The sequence below is a fragment of the Callorhinus ursinus genome, unplaced genomic scaffold (genome assembly GCF_003265705.2).
Source record: "Callorhinus ursinus isolate GAN/ISIS: 27379988/994484 unplaced genomic scaffold, GSC_fseal_2.0 scaffold56, whole genome shotgun sequence".
NCBI classification, from domain to species: Eukaryota; Metazoa; Chordata; class Mammalia; order Carnivora; family Otariidae; genus Callorhinus; species Callorhinus ursinus.
In genome coordinates this window covers 6,013,085-6,035,335 of record NW_027397118.1, presented here as the reverse complement: position 1 = coordinate 6,035,335, position 22,251 = coordinate 6,013,085, and the positions used below count along the sequence as shown (strand labels likewise).

The window sequence follows — 22,251 nt, the reverse complement described above, 5'->3', positions numbered from 1 at the left end:
CCCGAGACACCAATCAATCACCAGTGACACTCATCAGATCTGCCAGCAACCTGGGACAGAGCATCTGCCCCATCTAGAAGACGAGCCCAAGGTTCACAGAGACTGCCCAGAACCTCCCACCGGGGCAGGCCTGACACACAGATCTCCTAACTCCAGCAATGGTGCATAGAGTGAGGACAGATGGGACCAGGGCCACGTCTTCTGACTTCCCCTGGGAAATCTTACACAGACACCAACTTACCGAGCAGAAGGCAGCAGAGCTGCTATCCGGCCCCTTGTCCCACCCTCCAGGCCTCCCCTCGGTCCAGGCCGCCCAGGGGAACCTGCATGGGAGGCCAGGCTGCTCAGACGGCACTCTGAGGATAGTGCCATTGATAGCGAATGCCCGCCAACAGCCCAGGAGGGGCCCCAAAACTCATTCTGTCTCTGCAGCCACACAAGGAGCATCCCGATTTCTGCAGGGCTTCGGCTCCTTTGAAGGACACATGGCCACAGTGGGCAGCAAGTGGAGCTGATCCTTCCATCCTCAAGCCTCAGAACCCTGTGCAGAGACTGCCCCATGTCTGACCACCAGCACCAGTGAGCACATGCATCCACCCGGTTGCTTGCTGGGCACACATGACCACTGCACTAATTGCTGGGAGTGCAGCAGGAGACTCTCCCCACCACTGCCCCCCAGCTCCCCAGCTGGTCCACATCACCAGTTCCTGGGAGGATACAATCCGAGTATGAAAGAGCCATGACAAATAAAGCAAAACAAAACCACAAGAAGGAAAGCAGGGATAAGGTATTATTAGTTTCCCCCAAAAATTTATTATTTTACCCTGGCTTGATTTACGGACTCCCAGTGCCCACAACAGCCCACTCTTCTCTCCCCATGCCAGCAGACTGGAGGGTTCCAGACCCAGCCCCGGCCCCAGGGACAGGTCACAGGCTCCCAGAGGCCCGGCTCCCGGGTTCCTGCCAGGCTCCTGGACCCACCACCAGCAGAGGCAGTATAGACCAGAATTTCCCAAACTTCCAGACAGGTGGTCCAGAAGCTTCCAGCTCTGACCCTATCTTGGCTTTTGCAGAACAGCAAGCTCCTCCTAGACACTGTTCCTAACAAGGAGGGAATTCTGTTCGCCCTCCTAAAAGAGAACTGAGCCTGCCCCACCTCCTGCCAGTCCCAGAGCAGACCCTCACGGACCAGGAAAGAACAGACCCTCAGACCCGCCTCTGGAACATGGCGGGGATGGGACAGGACCACAGACCCTCCCTCGGGATAATTAAGAGATTTTTAAGTAACTGAAGCCCCCTGCTCAGCATCAAGCCTGGGAGCCTGGGAGCCAGGGCCAGGAGGCTTCCTGCTGACACTTGCCCATTAATAAACTGCCCTATATCCTGCAAAACAGAGTTCTGGTCAGGGTTAGGGCCAGCGCGGCCGCCGGGGGCAGGTGCTGTGGATGGGCAGCAGAACCAAACTCGGGGTGACCGACGAGTGGCAGTGCTCAGCTCCCTGCAGCTCAGGCCTGCCTGGCTGTGAAGCAAAGCAGACATGGGCTAATAACCAAACTTTCCAAACCACAAGGAGTGGATTCCCCAGGAAAGGTGAGTTCTCAGCCTCAACCCGGTCCTGGCTCAGAGAAACGCCGGCAGAACGCGGGGCTGGGGGCACCACGCGCCAAGAGGGACGCGAGCGGGGGCTGTTGTCACAGCCGCAGTCCTGTGCCAGGACACCTGAGCTGTGGTCGCGGCCGCTAGAAAAACGTCAGGGGAAACGAGGCAGCTCCCACCCAAGTCCTAAACAGAATGCAGACTGAACGGTTAACTGTCGAGTGCGCTCCCTTCCCTTGGGGGTCAGAACAGAGCCAGAGAAGGTCCTCTTTTGGACTGTCTTGTGCAGCACGGGTAACACTCAACCACACGACATGCAGGGGGGTCGTTGCGGGGCGACAGGCACAGAAGGGGCCTGGGTCCGGGGGGTGATCAGGAAGAAATCAGACGGGACCGAGAGAAGCTGGCTGGAGCCAAAGGAGCTGGCATGGTGGCAAGCACATGGCTAGAACCCCGTAAGCGCTTGCTGCGGGGCAGAAAGAGAAGGGGTAAAAAATTCCGTAGCAAGCAGAGGTGATGTGCAAAATGTATTAACAACAGGTGCACGGGGCCCCACCAAACGGCTTTGTTTCTGGTGTCACCCAGTGGCCCCTGGCGGACCAGGAGTTATCTTCTTGTGCACTGCGTCTAGGGGAAGGGTCCAGGCACCAGGGGAGGATCTGTGGGCAGGGAATTCATGGCAGAAACTCCTTGCCAGCCGGTTAGGAACATTTCGGTATTTTAACAAACAGTCCAGTTACGGTATTGGCACATGGCAGCTAAATATCCACCCTCTACTAGGTGCCCTGACACAGGTTGATTTATGGACCCCCAGTGCCCACAGCAGCCCACCCTTCTCTCCCCGTGCCAGCAGACTGGGGGGTTCCAGACACAGCGCTGGCCCCGGGGCCGGACCACAGGCTCCCAGAGGTTCCTGCCAGGCTCCTGGACCCAGCACCAGCAGAGGCAATATAGACCAGAAGTTCCCAAACTGCTCTGCGGGTACAGAGCTCGGGGGCTGGGGGCGCTCCGAGACTACACGGACTTCCAGGCCTCTCCTCTGGAAACTCACTCCAGGGGCCAGCTGGGGGGCTTCATGTGTTGAATGAGTGAGTGGAGTAATGAGAGGAGATGGAACTTGAGTGTGCACCGGCCAGGTTTGCCTTCAGCCCAGCTTCTGGCCGTCTGTGTGATGCTGGGCAAGTGTCTGCCCCTCTCTGAGCCTCAGCTTCCAAATGGGTCAGGTGGTCCAGAAGCTATCAGGTGAGAAAAGGGTGAGGAATATCTTCTAACTACCTTTTTATTCATTTGTTCATTTATTTCGAGGACCAGGGCTCCCCCCATCCCAGAGACAAGATTCCCCAAGCCTCTAAACGGAGAAGCAGAGATTGTGCAAATTCTGCCAACACCATTCGAACTGAGCAGGGCCCATGTGGTGGGGGTCCTGCAGGGGGTACAAGCTGCCAACAGGTCACCAGGAGAAAGCGTTGAACTGCTCCAGGAGCAGGGGATAGAGCCAGACATCGGAAACCAGATGTTGATCCTGATACTGCAGGTAGAAGCCCCAGAATATCTTTTTTATTTTTTATTTTTTTAAGACTCTGTCAGAGAGAGACCACGCACACACAAGCAGGGGGACCAGGAGAGAGAGAGGGAGAAGCAGGCTTCTCATGGAGCAGGGAGCCCAATGCGGGGCTTGATCCCAGCACCCTGGGAACATGACCTGAGCCGAAGGCAGACACTTAACCATCTGAGCCACCCAGGCGCCCCTCCCAAAATGTTTTACACTGAGATGCTAATTTTTTTTAATTTCTTTATTTTTGTAAAGCAGATCTTGAAGGCACACACTGAGTTCTTCGTGTAGTCTACAGCTGGGGGTGTATGTGTGTGTGTCTGTGTGTGGGTTTTTAAGGAGGGTACCCCTTATGAGAAATCTTCCATGAGAAGCTCACTGGACAAAGTGCTTTTGCAGATCATGTACATGTGAAAAGTACCTTTCATGGCTCACTGCAGCCCCACAAATGGTAAACAGGCCACAGATCTCCGAGTGTGTGGACACAGCAAGATAAACCGGGCCTGACGTGGACCTCAACCTCACCATCTTTTACAGACTCGCATTACCAATAGAAACATTTTTTTCCCCTAAAGCTACAGGTCTTTGACAGTACGCGTCAACATTGGATAGGAATCCAACCCTAACCAAGATCGTGGGGACAGAGTCTCAAAACTGAAGTGGCTGCGGGGAAGCTGGGTTTGTACTGCAGTTTCCTGCATTTCCACAAGCCCCTGAAACTTTAAAAGAGCAGCCCTTGAAATCTGCTTCCCAGGGTGGAGGGGTTGCAGAGCTGTTTTGGTCATTGAAAGGAAGAATAATTCTGCTTCTTAAGAGGTCCATAATGAATTCACACTTTCACCTGCTAGGTCCAGAAACATGTTTGTGTTGACAATTTGCGTGTGATGCTTCGAAAACAATCTGTCGTGTTCTTATTTACCTCATCATCCCAGAGACAGCACCCCGTTCCAGTATCCAACCAAGTGTTACGATTCCACTGCAGTTTCCTGAGCCCCTGCCTGGGGCTTTTTTTTTCCCGCATGGGAAAAGTGGGGTTGGTGCAAAAGCTGTCCTCCTCTGAAGGGACAAGACAATCAGGTGGCCAGTCAAATCTTGGTCTACCGCCTCCCAACTCCCATGACAGCTTCTGGCCCTTAGCAAGGCTGATTTAGGATCATTCTTCCAGCCTACCTCTCCAACACGGAACCGTGGTGTCTCTCCTCCACACCCAGGCACCAACACGATTAGCTCTCGGTTTTTCCCTATCAATGCCCCCAGCTGATATGTCAGGTAGGACCCCACCCTGGCTTGATGACTTCATTGGCTGCTATGAGGATAGAATCAGAGCAACAAGCATCCCCGGAGGGAAGGAAACAATGCTAGAGGCGGGCACAAGGCATTGTTGGTATCAACCTTTACCTGGCTGGGCTGGGTGGATGACTGTCACCAATGGGTGAGTCGGGGATCTCATACCGCCACTGTTCTCACCCCTAGCAAAAGAAGAGGAGGGGAGGGAAGGAGGAGGGTCCTCAAAAAGGGCCTGGCCCAGGTCTGAGCTACAAATCTAAGCTCCAATTTCACCACAAGCCCTTGGACCCAAATAGCACAGAAGTTGCTGTGGAATAAAGCAATGTTTTCTACATGTCCCTGAGACCCTCAGATGCCTATTCAGCTTGCAGATTTCTCCCCTGGACATAATTTTCCCTATTTCTCCAGCTAAGTACAACTAAAAACCCTGGACATCATATATGAAAGAAACATAAGAAGATTCTGAAAGGTGGAGAGAAGAAGACAGAATGGCGAGGGATCTTGGGACCCAAGAAATGACACACCAGTGAGAACTCTGGGTTTTCCTTTTGCCTCCTATACCTCAGATTGGAGCTGAAGAAGCTGGTGACCAGGGAAGGCCAACAGGTGAGATTTTTAAAAGCCCCAAGGAAAGCCTGCTCTCTCCAGCCAAAGGACAAGAAAAGGGGCAGCTTGGCAAGACAGAAGACCTTTAGACAATAACAGCTCTGCTCAAGCCAAAGCCCACCAAAAAAGCTATGCCCCCCATTCCAGCAGAGGCTGAGGGGGCACCCCAACTTCCATGCTCCCGAGGCTGTAACAAGGCACCAAACACCACTCCCCACCCCATGTTGAGGTGGTGTCAGAGAAAGCCTAGTAGGGAGTTGGGGCCTTCACACTTGCTGGGCAGTAACATGGTCCTCTCCTTGGTATCAGGAGAGACCATCTGGGAAGGTGGCCTCCCACTCTCACCCAGCAGTAGCAAGATGTCCCTACCCCTCTGCCCGGTGTCAGTGGAGGCCATGTGGGGAACAGGAATGGTACACTCCTCTCACCAGTGGGAGAGGTATCATTGGAGACTTGGTGGGGAGACGAACCTGGAACTCCCCACTGCAATCCAAAATCATTCATCCCACCAAGAACCAGAAAGATCTCACATTGAATTGGAAAGGACAATCCATACATGTCAAGCCTGCAATGACAGAGATGTTAGAACTATCTGTCAAAGAATCTCAAGGAGCCATCATAAAATACTTCAACCATTATGGCCACATGTGAAACAAATGGATAAAAAGAAAATCTCAGCAAAGAAATAGAAGATATAAAAAAGCACTAAATGTAAATTTTAGAAATAAAAAAATAAAAAACTTTGAAAGATTTTATTTATTTATTTGAGCAAGAGAGAGAGCACAAGCAGGGAAAGGGGCAGAGGAAGAGGGAGAAGCAGGCGCCCTGCTGAGCAGGGACCCCCCCCCCGACTTGGGGCTCAATCCCAGAACCCTGGGATCATGACCTGAGCTGAAGGTAGTCACTTAACCAACTGAGCCACACGGGCACCCCTAAATAAAATTTCTTAAATAAGCAATGATCGGCTCAACAGCAGAAAGGAGAGATGGAGGAATCAGTGCACTGGAAGATAAAACAATAAAAATTACCCAATCTGAAAAAAGAAAAGAAATAGATTTTAAAAACTTAAAATAATAAGATAATTTATAAAAGAACAGAGCCTCAGGGGTTGGTGACACTTTAACATTCATGTGATCAGAGTCCTGAAAGGAGAAGAGAAAGACGACAGACTAGAAAAGTACTCAAAAAAAAAAAAAAGAAAAAAAAAAAGAAAGAAAGAAGAGAAAAGAAAACAAAAGAAAAGAAAGCATTTTTGAGAGCAGTGAGAGAAAAATTATACCTTACCATAGTGGGAAAAAAAATTCAAATAACAGTGGCTTTCTCATCAGAAACCATGGAGGCCAGAAGAAAGTGGCACAAGTATGAAAGGAAAGAAGTGGCAACCTAGACCCCAAATCCAATGAAAATATACCTCAGGAATTAAGGGGAAAGTGACATCCTCAGATGAAAAAAACTAAAGAGACCTTATCACCAGAAGACCTACCCTAAAAAAATGGCTGAAGGAACTTCTCTAAACAGAAGGAAATGATTAAAGAAGGAATCTTGGAAGATTAGGAAGAAAAAACACTGTAAGAACAATATGGTAAATACAATAGTTTTCTACCCCCTTTGAGTTTTCTAAATTATGTTTGATGGTTGAAGCAAAAATTTAACACCATTTGATATGGTTCTAAATATATATCAAAGACATATCTAAAACAATTAGAATATAAATGGGGGAGGATAAAGGAAGGTAAGTGTTCTATGTATCACTCAAACTGGTAAAATGATGACACCAGAAGACTTTGATATGTTTATTTAACATAATACCTAAATAATCATTTAAAAAGCTGTACAAAAAGAAACAACACAGATAAACCAAAATTAAATTCTTAAAAATGTTCAAGTAACCCACAGAAAAGCAGGAAAAGAGAACAGAAACTAAAAAAAAAAAAAAAAAAACACACACACAGAACGAACAGAAAACAATATATAAAATGGCAGGCTTAAGCCCTAACATATCATGAATTACATTAAATATAAATGGTCTAAATATACAAATTAAAAGACAGAGATTAGCAGAATGGGGTTGTAGGGGCAAGGGAGAATGACCCACCTACATTCTATATCCAAGAAATTCACTTATTTACCCCAAAGACACAGATGTAGTGAAAAGACAGGCCTTATGCACCCCAATGTTCATAGCAGCAATGTCCACAATAGCCAAACTGTGGAAAGAGCCGAGATGCCCTTCAACAGATGAATGGATAAAGAAGATGTGGTCCAGATATACAATGGAATATTACTCCGCCATCAGAAAGGATGAATACCCAACTTTTGCATCAACATGGATGGGACTGGAGGAGATTATGCTAAGTGAAATAAGTCAAGCAGAGAAAGTCAATTATCATATGGTTTCATTTATTTGTGGAACATAAGGAATAGCATGGAGGAAATTAGGAGAAGGAAGGGAAAAATGAAGGAGGGGAAATCGGAGGGAGAGATGAACCATGAGAGACTATGGACTCTGAGAAACAATCTGAGGGTTTTAGAGGGGAGGGGGGTGGGGGTGGCGTAAGCCCAGTGATGGTATTAAGGAGGGCACATACTACATGGAGCACTGGGTGTTAAACGAAAACAATGAGTCGTGGATCACTACATCAAAAACTAATGATGTACTGTATGGTGACTAACATAACATAATAAAATAAAATTTAAAAAAAAAACAACCATACAGGAAGGTTAAAGGTAAAACAATGGCATACGATATATCGTGCAAACATTGTATCTTGCAAACAATATTAGGTAAAGCAGGCTTCAGAGGAAACAATTATGAGATAGACAAGGACATATAATGATAAAGGAGTTGATTAACCAAGAAGACATAGCAATTTTAAATGTGTACGCACCAAACAATAGAGCTACAAAATACGTGAAGCAAAAGCTAATAGAACTGAAAGAAATAGACACATCCACAAGTATAATAGAACATTTCAACATCTTCCACTCAATGATCAATCAACTAGATAGAAAATCAGCAGGGACATAGAAGAACTCAACAACATCATCAACCAACAAAGTCTAATTGACAGTGACTGAACACATCACCCCAAAACAGCAGAGTATTCATTCTTTTCAAGTGCCTAAAGAACACCTACCAATATGGACCATATCACGGGTCATAAAACGAATCTCAACAAATGTAAAAGAATTGATATTTGAAGTCACACATGGTGTTTTCTCCAATCACAATGGATTCAAACTAAAAGTTAATAACAAACAAACAAAAAAACAAAACAGGAAAACCTCCAAACGTTTGAAAACTAGGCAACACACTTCTAAACAATGAGTCAAAAATGAAGTACAAATAAAATATTTTATAAAATACAATAAACTAATGAAAATAAAACCATAACATATCAAAATTTGTGGAATACAGATAAATCAATGCTTAGAGAGAAATTTATAGCACTAAATACATACACTAGAAAGAGAAAAATTTTCAAATCAATAATTAAGCTTCCACCTCAAAGACCTAGAAAAACAAGACCAAGATCAACCCAAAGTAAGCAGAGGGGAGGAAATAATAAAAATAAAAGCAGAAATCATGAAACTGAAAACAGAAAACCAGTATTAAAAATACATTTTAAAAAGTTGGTTCTTTGAAAAGATCAATAAAATTGACAAATCTCTAATAAGACTGACAGAGAAAAAAAGTGGGAAAGCACAAGTTACCAATCTCAGAAATGAACCTGAGGATATCCCTACAGATCCTACAGACATCAAAAGAATAAAAAGAGAATATTATCATGAAAACTGTGCACACATAAATTTGACACATTAGATGAAAAAACCCAATTCCTCACAAAACACAACCTACCACAACTCAACCAACATAAAATACACAATTTGAACAGTCCTAAAACTAAAAAGGAAATTAAATTCATAATTAAAAGCTCCCTAAAAGGAAATCTCCAGGCTCAGGTTATTTCACTGGAGAATTCTAACAAATGTTTAAAGAACAAACATCAATTCTATATAATTTCTTTCAAAATACAGAAGAACCAGGGATGCCTGGTTGGCTCAGCTGAGTGTCTGACTCATGATTTTGGCTCAGGTCACGATCTCAGAATCCTGAGATCTAGCCCCACATCGGGCTCCCTGCTCAGTGAGGAATCTGCTTGAGATTCTCTCCCTCTCCCCCCTCTCTCTGCCCCTCCCCCTGCTCATGCACTTTCTTTCTCTCTCTCTTTCGCTCTCTCAAATAAATGAACAAATCTTCCTAATACAGAATAACCAGTTCTCAATTTATTTTATCAAGTTAATATTGTCCAATATCAAAATCAGACAGATAGGACAAAACAAAAGAAAACTGCAGGCCAATGTCCCTTATAAATACAGTCAAAAAAAAAATATATATATATATGTTTAACAAAATATTAGCAAAGAGAATTCAGGAATATATAAAAAGAATTATATACTATGGCCATTTTGGGTGTATATATCAAGGATGCAAGACTATTTCAATATTCAAAATTCAACCAATATAATCCACTATATTAGCAGAATAAAGAAGAAAAATCACATGGTCATATAAACAAATGCAGTTTAAAAAAAAAAACATAAAGCCATTTGACAAAATCCAACACCCATTCATGATAAAAACTCTTTAAAAAAAATAGAAATAGAGGGGTAGTTCCTCAACTTGATAGAGTTATCTACAAAAAACTTGTACCTACTGTTACACATAATGGTAAAAGACTGAATGTTTCCTCCCTAAGTTCAGAAACAAGGCAAGAATGTTTACTGTCACCACTCTTATTCAGCACAGTCCTGGAAGTTCTAACCGGAGCAAAAAGCAAGAAAAGGAAATAAAAGGCACATAGAAAGAAAAGAAATAAATAAAACTGTCCTTATTTGCAGATGACATGATTGTCTATATAGAAAATGCAGTGGAATCTACAAAAACAAAAATAAAAACTCCTACAACTGAGTTGAGCAAAGTCAAGGGGTACAAAACCAACATTCAGAAACCAACTGTATTTCTATATACTAGCAATGAACATGTGAACATCAAAATTAAAAAGGCAATATCATTTATAATTGTTAAAAAATTGAAATATTTAGATGTAAATCTATCAAAACATGTACAGGACCAGTGTGCTGTAAACCACAAAAAAAAAATAATAAAAGAAATCAAAGAAGGGGCATCTGGGTGGCTCAGTCAGTTGGGCGTCCAACTCTTCATTTTGGCTCAGGTCATAATCTCAGGGTGGTGGGATCAAGCCCCACTGCAGGCTCCATGCTCAGCAGGGAGTCTGCTTGAGATTCTCTCTCCTCTCCCTCTCTCTCTGCCCCTCCCCCCACTCTCTCTCTCTCTCTCTCTCAATCTTTGAAAAAAAAAGAAATCAAAGAAGATCTAAGTACATCAAAAGATATACCATGTCCGTGGATTAGAAGCCTTGACATAGTAGATGTCAATTCTCCTCAAATCAATATGCAGGTTTACACAATTCTTATTAAAATAAGAAGAGGGGCAGCTGGATGATGCAGTTGGTTAGGCATCTGACTCTTGGTTTCGGCTCAGGTCATGATCTCAGGGTCATGAGATCAAGCCCTGCATCAGGCTCCACACTCAGTGTGGAGTCTGCTTGAGTTTCTCCCTTCCTCTCCCTCTGCTGTTCATTCTCTCTCTCACTCTCTCTCTCTCTCTCTTTCTCTAAAATAAATAAATAAATAAATCTTTTAAAAAATTATAGGAAGAATTTTTGCAAATATAGGCAATATTATTCTAAAATTTATTTGGAAAGACAAAGGACCTAGGATACCTAAAATGATTTTGAAAAAGAACAATAAAATAGGACTCAGTCTACCTGATTTCAAAACTTATACAGCTATAGTAATGTAGACTGTGTCATAATGACAGAGGGATAGACACATAGATCAATGGAACCCAGAAATAGATCCACACAAATATGCCTAGCTGGTATTTGGCAAAAACAACTCAGTGGAGGAATTATAGTGTTTTCAACAAATGATGCAAGAGCAATTGGACATTTGTAGGAGAAGAAGCAGCAGCAGCTCAATCCAAGTCTCACAGCTTATGTAAACACTAACTCAAAATGGGTCATGAACTTAAATGTGAAATATGAAATTATAAAATTTTTTTGTAAAAAAATAGGCAAAAAAAATCTTTGGGATCTAGGGTTAGACAAAAAGTTCTTAAACTGGGCACCAAAGGCATGAGCCATAAAAGGAAAAATTGATAAATTAGACTTCATCAAATTTTAATCTCTTACTCTGCAAAATACTGTTTTAAGGAGTCTGTTAGGAAGATGAAAAGACAAGCCACTGACTGAGAGGAAATATATGCAAACCACGTAACCAACAAAGGACTAGTATCTAGAATATATAAAGAACTCTCAAAACTCAACAGTAAAAAAGCAAACAATCCAATTCAAAAATAGGCAAAAAATATGAAAAAGCATTTCATCAAAGAGGACAAACAGATGGCAAATAAGCCCATGAAAAGATATTCAACATCATTAGCCATTAGGGAAATGTAAATTAAAACCACAATAAGCTATCACTACCCACCCATCAGATTGCTAAAATGTAAAATAGTGACAAATCAAATGCTGGCAAGGATGTAGAGAAACCTGACGTTTCATATGTTGCTGATAGGAATGTAAAACGGCATAGCTGCTATAGGAAACGGTGTGGCAGTTTCTTTAAAAGTCAAACGTGCAAGCATTATAGACCCAGCAACTGCTCACCTGGGCATTGATCCCAAAGATAATGAAAGCTTATGCATAATTCCATTTATATAACATTCTTGAAATGACACAGTTATAGAAATGGGTAACAGATTAACAATCTCAAGGGTTAAGGAAGGAGCTGGGGCAGAATGGAAGTGGCTAGGAGAGCATGAAGGATGCTGGTGGTGATGGGAATGTTCCGTAGCCTGAATGCATCCATGTCAGTATCTTGGTTGTGATACCACACTGGCATTTTGCGAACTATAACCCTTGAAAGTGACCCTCTGTGGGTGGTCCGTGCAAAATCCAGAAAAAGACCAAAAGAGTGACCACTTGAGTTTTCAGGTGCCGTTCCAGGCTGGAGGGAGTCTGACGGCATATCCAAGAAGGCATCAGGATTTCTTATCTGCTCCCCACTAGCTCCAGGATTTTGTTTTGCTTGCCATGACATCTATGCTTAGTGCCTGGCATGTACTTGGAGCTCAAGAAAGAAAAAAACAGTTCAGAATGAATGAAGCAGTGAATGAATAAATCATCCTGACTGGAGCCACTCTCTGGATTTGTCCTGCAGGCACAGCCCCTTAGAGCTTGACAAAGGCAGAGGACAAGTCTTCCTCTTCCAGGAAGCCCTCAGCAGCAACCCTCTGGGCTGCACCTGGGATGCAGGCTTAGCACAGCCACAGAAGTGCTGTTTATCCTCTCTAACAAGGGCTCTATTATCATCCTCATTATCTTAAGCGTTATCTTTAATTAGTCCCTGCCACGGGGAGTAATAATAATGATATGAATAATATTAATGTTAACAGCTACCACTGACAGAAAACTTACATGTGCCAGGCAGTGTGCTGGGCACTTTTCATATATTTTTAGCCCATTTAATGCTCCAAGCAGCCACCCCGCCCCCCCGCTCCTGCCAAAAGTAGGGGTAGGACCCTTTCTGTGCTGCCCCCTTGTGGAAATAGATACCTCCTTTCTTTTCAAGTATACCCTCCCTAACTCCCATTTTCAGGGGGCAGGGGGCTAACATTGACCCACCCTGGTGCTAGCCTGAACAATCAACTATTGCATCTCCCTGGCTGCAGTAATTAATTCATGGGTAGCTTCAGGACCCTCCTGAGACAGCGAGTCTTGGTCCTGAGGCCTTTTCCACTGATGAGGAAGCATATGCCCCTCTCTGCTGGGATTGCTGGACCATGAGACTGTCATCATGCACCAGGGAATGAAGGCAACAAAGAGGAGGCAGAGTTGAGAGGAGAGAGAGATGACTTTTTGGAGTCATCCCTCTCTGGATCCAGCCATGCCTGAAGCCTCTTACCCAAGGAATCCTGGGACTTTTCAGTTACATGAACCAGTAATTCTCTTTTATATGCGTTAGTCAGTATGAGCTGGGCCTGACTTGCCACTGAACGAGTCCTGCTTAAACTGCTGTATACCATTAGGGTGGGGTTAATTTTATAGATGAGGCGCTGACGCATACAGAGGCAGATAGTTTTGTTGGCCGTGAAGTGACACAACCCTGAGCTGGGAGTGCTCTTAACCGCTGTGACTGACTGTAGAGTTCTACATTCTGAGTGTGTGTGTGTGTGTGTGTGTGTGTGTGTGTGTGTGTGCGTGCGCACGCACGCGCCCGCCTGCATATTCTATTTCACATTAATATTCATACCTACAGCAGATGGAGCAAACAGTTGGTGCTTAATAAAGCTCTACTGGAGGCTAGGGGGATGGGGTAATTGGGTGATGGGCATTAAGGAGGGCACTCCATGTAAGGAGCACTGGGTATTATATGCAACTGATGAATCACTAAAGTCTATCCCTGAAACTAATAACACACTATATGTTAACTACATTGAATTTAAATAAAAAAAATTTTTTTTTAAAAAAGCTCTACTGGATAAATTAAAATCAGTCACTTCCTAAAGGAGTCTTTGTTTAGAAAATGCTCCCATCAGTGATTCTGGATTCTTACTCCAACTCAGTCTTGCAGCGCACCTGTGTGTCTTTGGGAAACCACCTCCCTTCTCCCCAACCCCCTCCCCAGGCCGACGAGCTGGAAGCCAGAGCGGGTAGGGACCTATGAACTGATCGGCCAGTGAGGGCCATCCCGACCCTCTTGGGAGAGGAGGTCTCCCCCTCCCTCCCCACTGGGCCCGAGAGACACTTGAGGAAGGGGGTCCAGGGTATGGCTCTGGCATCCTACTGGAAGCCCAGGGCAGAGGGGGCCGAGCCCTGGGGCCACCACAGACCACAGGACCCTTGTTTTCTGCCCTCACTCCAGTAAGCCTCAGCCAGAAGCAGATGCAAGGGACGCTGCCCATGCATCAGCGGCTCCCAAGCAGCCAAATGACCATAAAGGGCACTCGGGAAAGTCCATCCAGCAGGACAAGCCGCCACGTCCGTGGCAACGAAAAGAAGAGAAGGCCAGGCTTGTGGGCAGGCCCACACAAGAGGGTGCCGGGGCCCCGGTCCCTGCCCCTCCAGGACTGGCGCCACCCCTATAGCTCCTCTCCGACCTTCGTCCTCCTCTCCCCAGTGATGCCCTCCCCGTAGCCTAGAAGCACACTCTGGTGTCTCCCTCTTAAAAATGCAAAAACTTCCTGGGACCCTTGGACCCCAGCAGCTCCTGCCTCTCCCCCTCCCTTTCCAGCCTGGAACCTGGCAAGGCGACATGACACTGCTTGTCTCCCCCACGGAGCCCCCAGCTCCCTCCTCCATCTGATTCCATTGACCCTGCTCTTGCCCAGGAGAGTCCAGCAGACCCTCTTCAGCCTCCCTCCTGTGGGCCTCTCTGTGGCCTTTTGCAGTGCTGCCCGGAAGTACTCGGCTCTCTCGTTGCCGATGACACCATGCTCCTCCCAGCTGCCTTCAGCATATCTGTGGATGCTTCCAGACCCCTTCTCCAGCCCAGGCCTCTCTCCTGAGCCCTTGGCCCATGTGGGTGACCGCCAGCCAGACACCAGCCCACGGATCGCCCATGAGCATATTGTGCAAGGTCAGATCACACATAAACTCAAGCCCCTGGAGTGTGATGAGCGTTCAAGTGCCGGAGTTCAGAGGATTCCAGAAGCCTCTTCCCCAAGGAATCCTGGGACTTTTCAGTTACATGAAAACTGAACTCAGTTTTCATGAGTTCCTGAATTCCAATCCCCCCTCTGCAACTTACTGACAACAGCCGAGTCCCCTGAGCTCCCTACGTCCAAAAGAGGAAAAATAACAGTGACCCCCTCATCAGTTGTAGGAGTGAGTGTGAACGGCAGGTGTGCAGGTACGGCTACCTGGGCCCGGTACTCAGTCAGCCTCACCTGCAAGGTCATTATTAGGACCATCCTTGCCAGCCCTGCAACAACCAGCTCTTCTTCAGGCACAGTATCATCTTCTACCTGTCACCCAAAACTTGGTCCCCTGAGACCTTGAAGTCATTCCTGACTTCTCCCCTTCCCACATCCATTCAATTTTGCCCAATTCTGCTGGTTTTGCCTCTTAAATGTTTCTCAAACCCACACCCTCCTAACCAACACCCTCATCTTCTCTCACTGACCCCCTGCACTGTCTCTGTGATCTGCCCACCTCCTGTCTCATGATTTTTCCTGAAGCAACACTGCTTTGTCTGTAATTTCCCCCACATACTACATGGGCCTCTTCTCTATGAATTGGCTTCTGCTGTTTTCTCTGCCTGGAACGCCCCTTCCACCTTACTGCCCATCTTCTTAGGTGTCACCTCCTCCAGGAAGTTTTCCTGGACGCCCAGATTTGGCAACACGCCTATCCTTTGGGCTTCCGTATCTCACACTTGTGACATTACATAGAACTTTTCCTTTGGGGTTATTATCACCCCAATTGAATGAGACGAGAGGTTCCTCACTGAGCTCCTCCAAAGATCTCAATCATTTTTACTGAACTGAGGTTATTATTAGAGGAAACCCCACCTACAGAGGCCTTTCCCCCTCTTAAAAAAATAAAAAGAAGAAATCTATGAAAACAAGAACATTTCCACTATTTTAAAATCCAGAATTGATGAGTCCTTCATAAACCAAAGTGCTTGATCAACAGCTTCCTCAAACCAATCAATGAGGTTCAAAGTCAGGGAAACTGACTCCTCTCATCCTTGGGGGCTGCTAAGAGGATTTTGGAAAAATTAAAATTAAAAAACGTAAAAAGAATCGGATGGTACGCGGTCTATACAGGCTTGTCATTCTGACAGAGCAGTTCCAGAACTTGAAATGTAATCTCTGGGGGGACAGGGAGACGGTTTCATCACATCCTACGGGTAGACAGATGTTTTAGGTCCAGCATTCCCTGAATCAAAAGCACCATGGAAGCACCTAACACAGCCCCGTTCAGCAACATGTGTTTGCAGTAGAGAGTACACAGGAACCCCTTCTTCTCGTCCTTTTCATGTGTTTTCCTCTTCAGTTATATCTGAGGGGTTTTGTATTTCCCTGGTGGGAGGCCGAGACACTGATTTCCACACCAGACCTCCCGTTCCCTCCCAAATGCTGCAGGCCAGGTCTTCAGCATGGGTCCTGGGCATGCAAGCTGCCGCAGAAAGAGTGGGGACCCGGTCTGCAAGGTGGCTTTCAATGTGCCTCTAGGGCTGTGCTTCTTAAAGATTTAGAAGACAGAAGCCCCCCCCCCCACACACACACACACCCTGTGGACCATGTGGACCATGGCCCATCCTGCCACAGCGAGCGAGGGAAGGGCTATGGAGGCGACAACAGACAAGGACCACCAGCCCAGCGTGTGACAGGGGGGCAGGATTTTAAAGGCCCGAGCAGGAGGTGGGAGAGGCTGATCTTCCAGGTGCCCTCAATTTCTTCACCCCTGACAGCAAAGCTTAGCCCTCAGAGGCACCCAGGGAATGGGGCTGATGTGACCAGGAAAACAACATCCCCAGAATGCCTGATGCCCCCCTGGGCCGAGTCTGACTCTGGCCTGGCTGGCTGCCTGCCAGAGTCCGCAGGCACTTTCCAAGGACATAGAGGGTGAACGTTCCTGTCAAGGTTCCCTGAGGACTGTCCCTTCCCAGCCCTGACCCTCCTCGGGGCTCTCCCCAGGGGCCTGTGAAGCCCTGGGTAAAGACACCAGGGCCCAGAGGCTGAGTCACTCCCTTAGGGCCGACCTGGGTCAGAGCAAGTCCGTTATTTCAAGGACAAGTTCTCAGACCCCTTATCCAGCCACGCCCGGCAGGAACCGAGAGGAGAAACGTCCACGGGCAGTTGAGCAATGGGCAGGCCCAGCTCTGGCAAATCGGCTTCTTTGGGGTCTGAGGCCTCAGGTGTCTACATGTTCAACACGCAGAGGAAGACACGCCCCCCTGCTCCAGCCACTGGAAGGGGGCCCTGCCTCTGGGCCAGGCCACAGGAAGCCCAAGGCAGGCCTCGTGCAGAGACATTTCGGGGGCGAGGAGGGGGCCCTCCTTCCAGATGTGGAGGCAGTGGATGGTGGATAAGGGCAGCTGGGTGGGGCCACGTCATCCCTGCGGGAGGCCACTGAACAGGGCTGTGGACCGCTCCAAGTTTTTGATGTGCCTGCTGGGGAAGGGGGTGTTTAAAACCATTTCAAAAGCTGGGGGAAGCCCAGAGAAGGGGGCCTCATTCCCTGTGGGGAGGGGGGATTTCAAAGGCAACCCCGCTGCTGAAAAGGTCTCAAAAAACTCTTGCCTTTCTATCGGCTCCAAATCACTCCCTGGCCAGCAGCAGCCAGGAGAGGGTGCTGGGAAAATGTTCCCAAGGAGATGCGTCCCTGAGTCATCATAACTCCCAGGGTCTGGAGGCTGCAAAGCCACGAAGAGGCCCCCCCTGCTATAAAAAAGCCAGTTTAGCAACCCCCAGGGGAGGGCTCCAGCAGTCCGGGTCCCTGGGGAGGCCAGCCTTGGACCCCCCCCCGGCACCCCACATTTATGAGAAGGCCATCAAGCTGATCAGTACCACTTCTACCCGCCAAGTCCCCTTGGTGCTGCTAAGGGGGGCTTTTGCCCCCAACCAGCTGCAGGCATCCACTCTGGCCTCGGGCCATTTAGCAGGGGAAGCTGTCCACAGGGACACTGGGCCCCAACAGATTTACTGGGACTTCGGAGCCAGCCCCAGCTGGGGCTCTCGGGCCCACTACTCTTCCATTCTTATCCCCCACCGTTGCCCCCTGCCACCTTCCCCAAGCCACCAGGGCCAAGTAGGTACACCGCACAAACCAAACATCGGTTCTATCACCAACCTCTCTCTTCTCTCCTGGCCTCATCCCCCCACCTCTGGGCCAGGCCAGGCAGATCTCTGTTCCTTTCTATCTGCTTCCCCCTCAACACTGTGGCTGGATTCATCTCCCTCAAGTACTCAGCTACATCCAGGCCATACTCTGCTCCCAAACCTTCAATGGCTCCCTAGCGCCTAAGCCCAGGTTTGCACATTCAGGTGCCCACGGGGACCAGGCTGGGGACACAAATGAGCAAAGCAGCCCCTAAAATACAATAGGGATGGGTGGGGACTGTGGTGCCGGGGAACACGTGATCCCAGCTGCCGCCACACTCCTACCAGCTGCACCATATGAGAACTCAGGGCCCTGGCGGCCCCCTCTTCTGGTTTTTCAAGAGCAGCCAAAACAACATCAGCCAAGGGACCCCCAGATTTGGACCCTAGCCTGCAGGGTCGAGTCCAAACCCAAACCCCTTAACTTGGCATTCAAGGCCCTCTGTGGCCTGGCCCCAATCTACCTCCTCACCCTAAATAAAGCCCACGATGCTCCCACATGAGAGGCCTCCATCCCAGCGAGGTCGGGCTCCTCTAGCCCGCCAAACTCCCTCCTCTGCTCCTGCCTCTGAGCCTGGCTCACCCCACAGTCCTCCCACAGACACTGCCCCCCGCCTCCTCCATCTAACAGTGCATCCTGCAAGGACCTGCTTCTGCTGAGCCCTCCGAGGCTGTTGTTCTCCGGTGACCGGCCTTACTTGTCAAAGCTACACCCTCTGCCAGCGATGGGCCCTGCCACAGAGAAAACTCCTCTTCTGCCTTCAACACCCAGACCTTTCTGACGGACCTCTTTGGATCTAGCAGTCCTCGTTCCAGGAGTATCAACCTCCCGGCACTCTGCGTACCTGGATGCGGATGCTGTCAGCTCCCCCTGCGGGCAGCACTGGGTCCTTCCCACCACAGACCCTGGCAGGGAGCCACACACAGTGGAGAGAGCCCAGCCTAATTCAGACCCTGGTTCTGCTGCTTCATCTCTGGAAGAACTTGGATACATCACTGAAGCTCCTCGATGAGATGGAGGAGAGCACCCACCTAGGGTACCTGGCATGTGGTGGGGCTCAGCGTCCTCACCCAGTGACACCTCCCTTCCTGGCATGATGTGCGTGCCATGGTGTCTCCTACAGGGTGCCATAAGGTCCCTGAGGGCGGGGACCGGGTCCCCTTCTCCCTGGATCACCTGAGACCACCCCAGCACTCTGCATGCAAGAGGTGCTCAGTCAGCGTTCTTTGATAAATGGAGTTGATGAGGCCAGGGCAGGGCCGGCAGGTGGGAAGGGCAGGTTAGAGCAAGAGCCTGCACCCTGCGACCAGAGGCATGGCTCACATGGGGCCCCCAGCCCATGCTGCATGGGGACACGGCATGGTGACACTTTCTGCAATGCGTGAACGTCTCACTCAGAATCTCAGGCTCTGAGACCAGCAGCAACTTGCTGCCTGCTCCCCGTGTGTCCTGGGAACCAGACCAGCTCACGGCACTGCGGAGCAGGCTGGGGTGAGGGGCCCTGCCCAGCCCCCAGACGGGACTGCCTCCCTTGGGAGCCTGGCACCCTGCTCGCACCAAGTTCCAGATGCCCCTCCAGCCCCCCTTTCCCATTGCCCAGCCCATCTCTCTAGTTAGGAGCAATCCCCTCGCCTTCCACCTGAGGACACGTGGCTTCCGGGTTCTGCGCAGAAGGAAAGGTGGAAGGGGGGTGTGTGGGGGAAGCACCTTTGAAATCACCGTGGTCCAATTAGCCAGGCTCTCGCCCTTCGTGCTTACAAACAGGCACACACATTAACACCTGCTACAAAAGCAAACATTTTTAGATATCTTCATCTTTACCTCCTTGACACTCCCATGAAAGCGCTCTCAGCAGCCGGTGACTGACAGGATAGTTTCCTCCTTCTACTGCAGCAGGGGGCTTTCAAACAGAAGAAATTAAAAAGCCACCAATCTCCCTGTCAGGCTGAACTCCCGGGGCCTTACCTGCCCCTCCTCAGCACCCTAGGTCCCCTCACCAACGGGTGAGCCCCACCCCGCACATGGTCGGGGTCCACACCTTCAGGGGAACCACTTGGCGTCACCGGGACACCGGACACCCAAACCCACCGAGTGTGCCAAGGCTGCCGCTGGGGGGGACCAGGGCACCATCCTCACCCTGAGCATGATTTCACTGAAGAAGGACCTTAGCAATCGCTCCTTTTGCGGAAAACATGGATGGTGGCCCAGACGTGGAGTAATTGTCCTGCATTGCCGGTGGGACGGTAGTTTCACAAAACTGCCTTGGAAATCTGTCCGTCTGTATCTACTGAAGGTGACCTACTGGTATCCCATGACCTGCCAATTCCAGCCCTACCGATCTTCCCATTCAAACCACATGCACCTGCTCACCAAAATCCACATACGAGAAGGTCCACAGCAGCGTACGATCTGAAACAACTCCAACACGGAAATGACCAAGAAGCCCAGCAAGAGTCAGACAGACAAGATAAATGAAGTGTTCACACGACAGAATAGTACACACCCATGAGAAGGGGTGACATGCAAACTACAGGCACGAACATGAATGACCCAAAGCTGCCAGATGCCAACGAGCAGAGACCATACAATTTCATTTACATCCAATGCAAAATGGGCCCAAAAAACCCTACGCCATTTGACATCAGGATGGTGACAAAATTTCGTTGCGGGTCGGGGAGGGCCCAGAAGGGTCAGGAGGGATGCGAAAATGCTCTGTTTCCTCGCTGGGCTATTGCTTACACAGGTGTGCCCGGTTCATGAGAGTGCACCGAGTTGCACGGTTAATGGATCTCTTCGAATGTATGCAATTAAGGGTTTTGTAAAACAGTTCTCTGTCGGCATGGCTGTTTTTAAGTCTATAACGGAAAGATGTTAGAGGAAGTGAAGGGTCAGGATGCTCAACCCACACCTGAAGCCTCACTGCTCAGACTGCAGGGGTCTTGGAGATGGAGATCAACCTTCTACTGGAGACCCGAGGCACCAGGATTCCAGAAGCTCCCAAAGCGCTCACCGCCAAGTCCTCCGCCCCCCAGGGCCAAGCCCCCACGCTCACCGGAAATCCAGCCGCACTCCCTCTTACACCGAGGGCATCCCCAGCCGCCAGGGAGACCACACCCATCCACGCAAGGCACACGCCTTCCCTCCGTACCTCAGGCCAAGAGAGAACACTATGGCGCTTTGCAAGTCCCCCTCTGGAAAGGCTGATTTTTCCAAAGTCCAAAACTACTTGAAGAGGAATAGGAAAAGCACTGAAATAACTTTGTAAGCACTCTGTTTTGACAATGTGCCTGAGGAATTCACCACATTGAGCGGGGAAATGTGAGCAGTTAAGTCTATTCAATGTCATGACATACGAAATTGAGGCATAATTGCCCCTGAGTGCTTGACAACTGGAAAGCACTTCGTTTCAGAAATGGAGGGAAATTTATGCTGGGAAATGGAAGAGACTGTCAAAAGTTTGATTGTAATGTGAGTGGAGCTGCGACAAGAAGGCTGGATGGAGAAAGTGCTCAGCTCTTACATTTTACTCCCATTTGAAATGTCTCTGAAACAGCAGTTGTGACTCCATCTTTCGCCCTAAAAGCTGTGAAATGATGATCGGAACCACAAACTTCAGACCCCAGTGAGTGGCCCCAGCATGGGTGGGAGGAAACGCTCTCTTACCAATCATGTGGTTGGCAACATGGATTTGGATCTCTCTCTCGTTCTCAAAGGTCATCTGGCACTTGATGCACTGGTATGTCTTTTTCTGTTTGGAAGCCAAAAAAGAAAGGAATTAGATAGTCAGGAGGTAGAAAAGAGCATAAAGCAAAAGTGCCTGGAAGTCCTGGCTCAAGACTTTCCAGAATGGCTCTGATCCCCTCCCAGGTCTCGCAGAGCCATTCAATTCCCACCTGCCTCTGAATCCAGCTCTCCAGCCTAGGGATGGGGACTGGGCTAGATTCTAAGGGAGCTGTCCTCTGTTAGATGTGGGGAAATTGCCATGATGGGAATCACCATCCCAAGGTGAGAGCACACAGTATGACCATGGAAAGGAAGTTTGAAGGAGGCTGCCCTGCGTGGAGCATGCTCAGATCCATCTATGCATCCCCTAGCTACCCATCCATCCATTTCTCCATCATCCATCCATCTACCTACCCACTGTCTACCCACCTATCCAACTACACACACACCCCCATCCGTCTACCCATCAATCCACCTACCTACCTTATCATCCATCTAGTTATACACACC

The 22,251-nt window shown here is 48.4% G+C and overlaps 1 protein-coding gene across 5 annotated transcripts in view; it reads right to left on the bottom strand.

Annotated features, from left to right (window-relative positions):
• Positions 1 to 22,251, bottom strand: part of ZNF423 (zinc finger protein 423) — a 332,672-nt gene that overhangs the window by 105,958 nt on the left and 204,463 nt on the right. For all 5 annotated transcript variants that reach the window (XM_073884396.1, XM_025852448.2, XM_025852447.2 and 2 more), the window contains one exon: positions 21,682 to 21,766. In XM_073884396.1, coding sequence (XP_073740497.1) covers positions 21,682 to 21,766 — 85 coding nt within the window. The remainder of the gene's footprint in view (positions 1 to 21,681; positions 21,767 to 22,251) is intronic.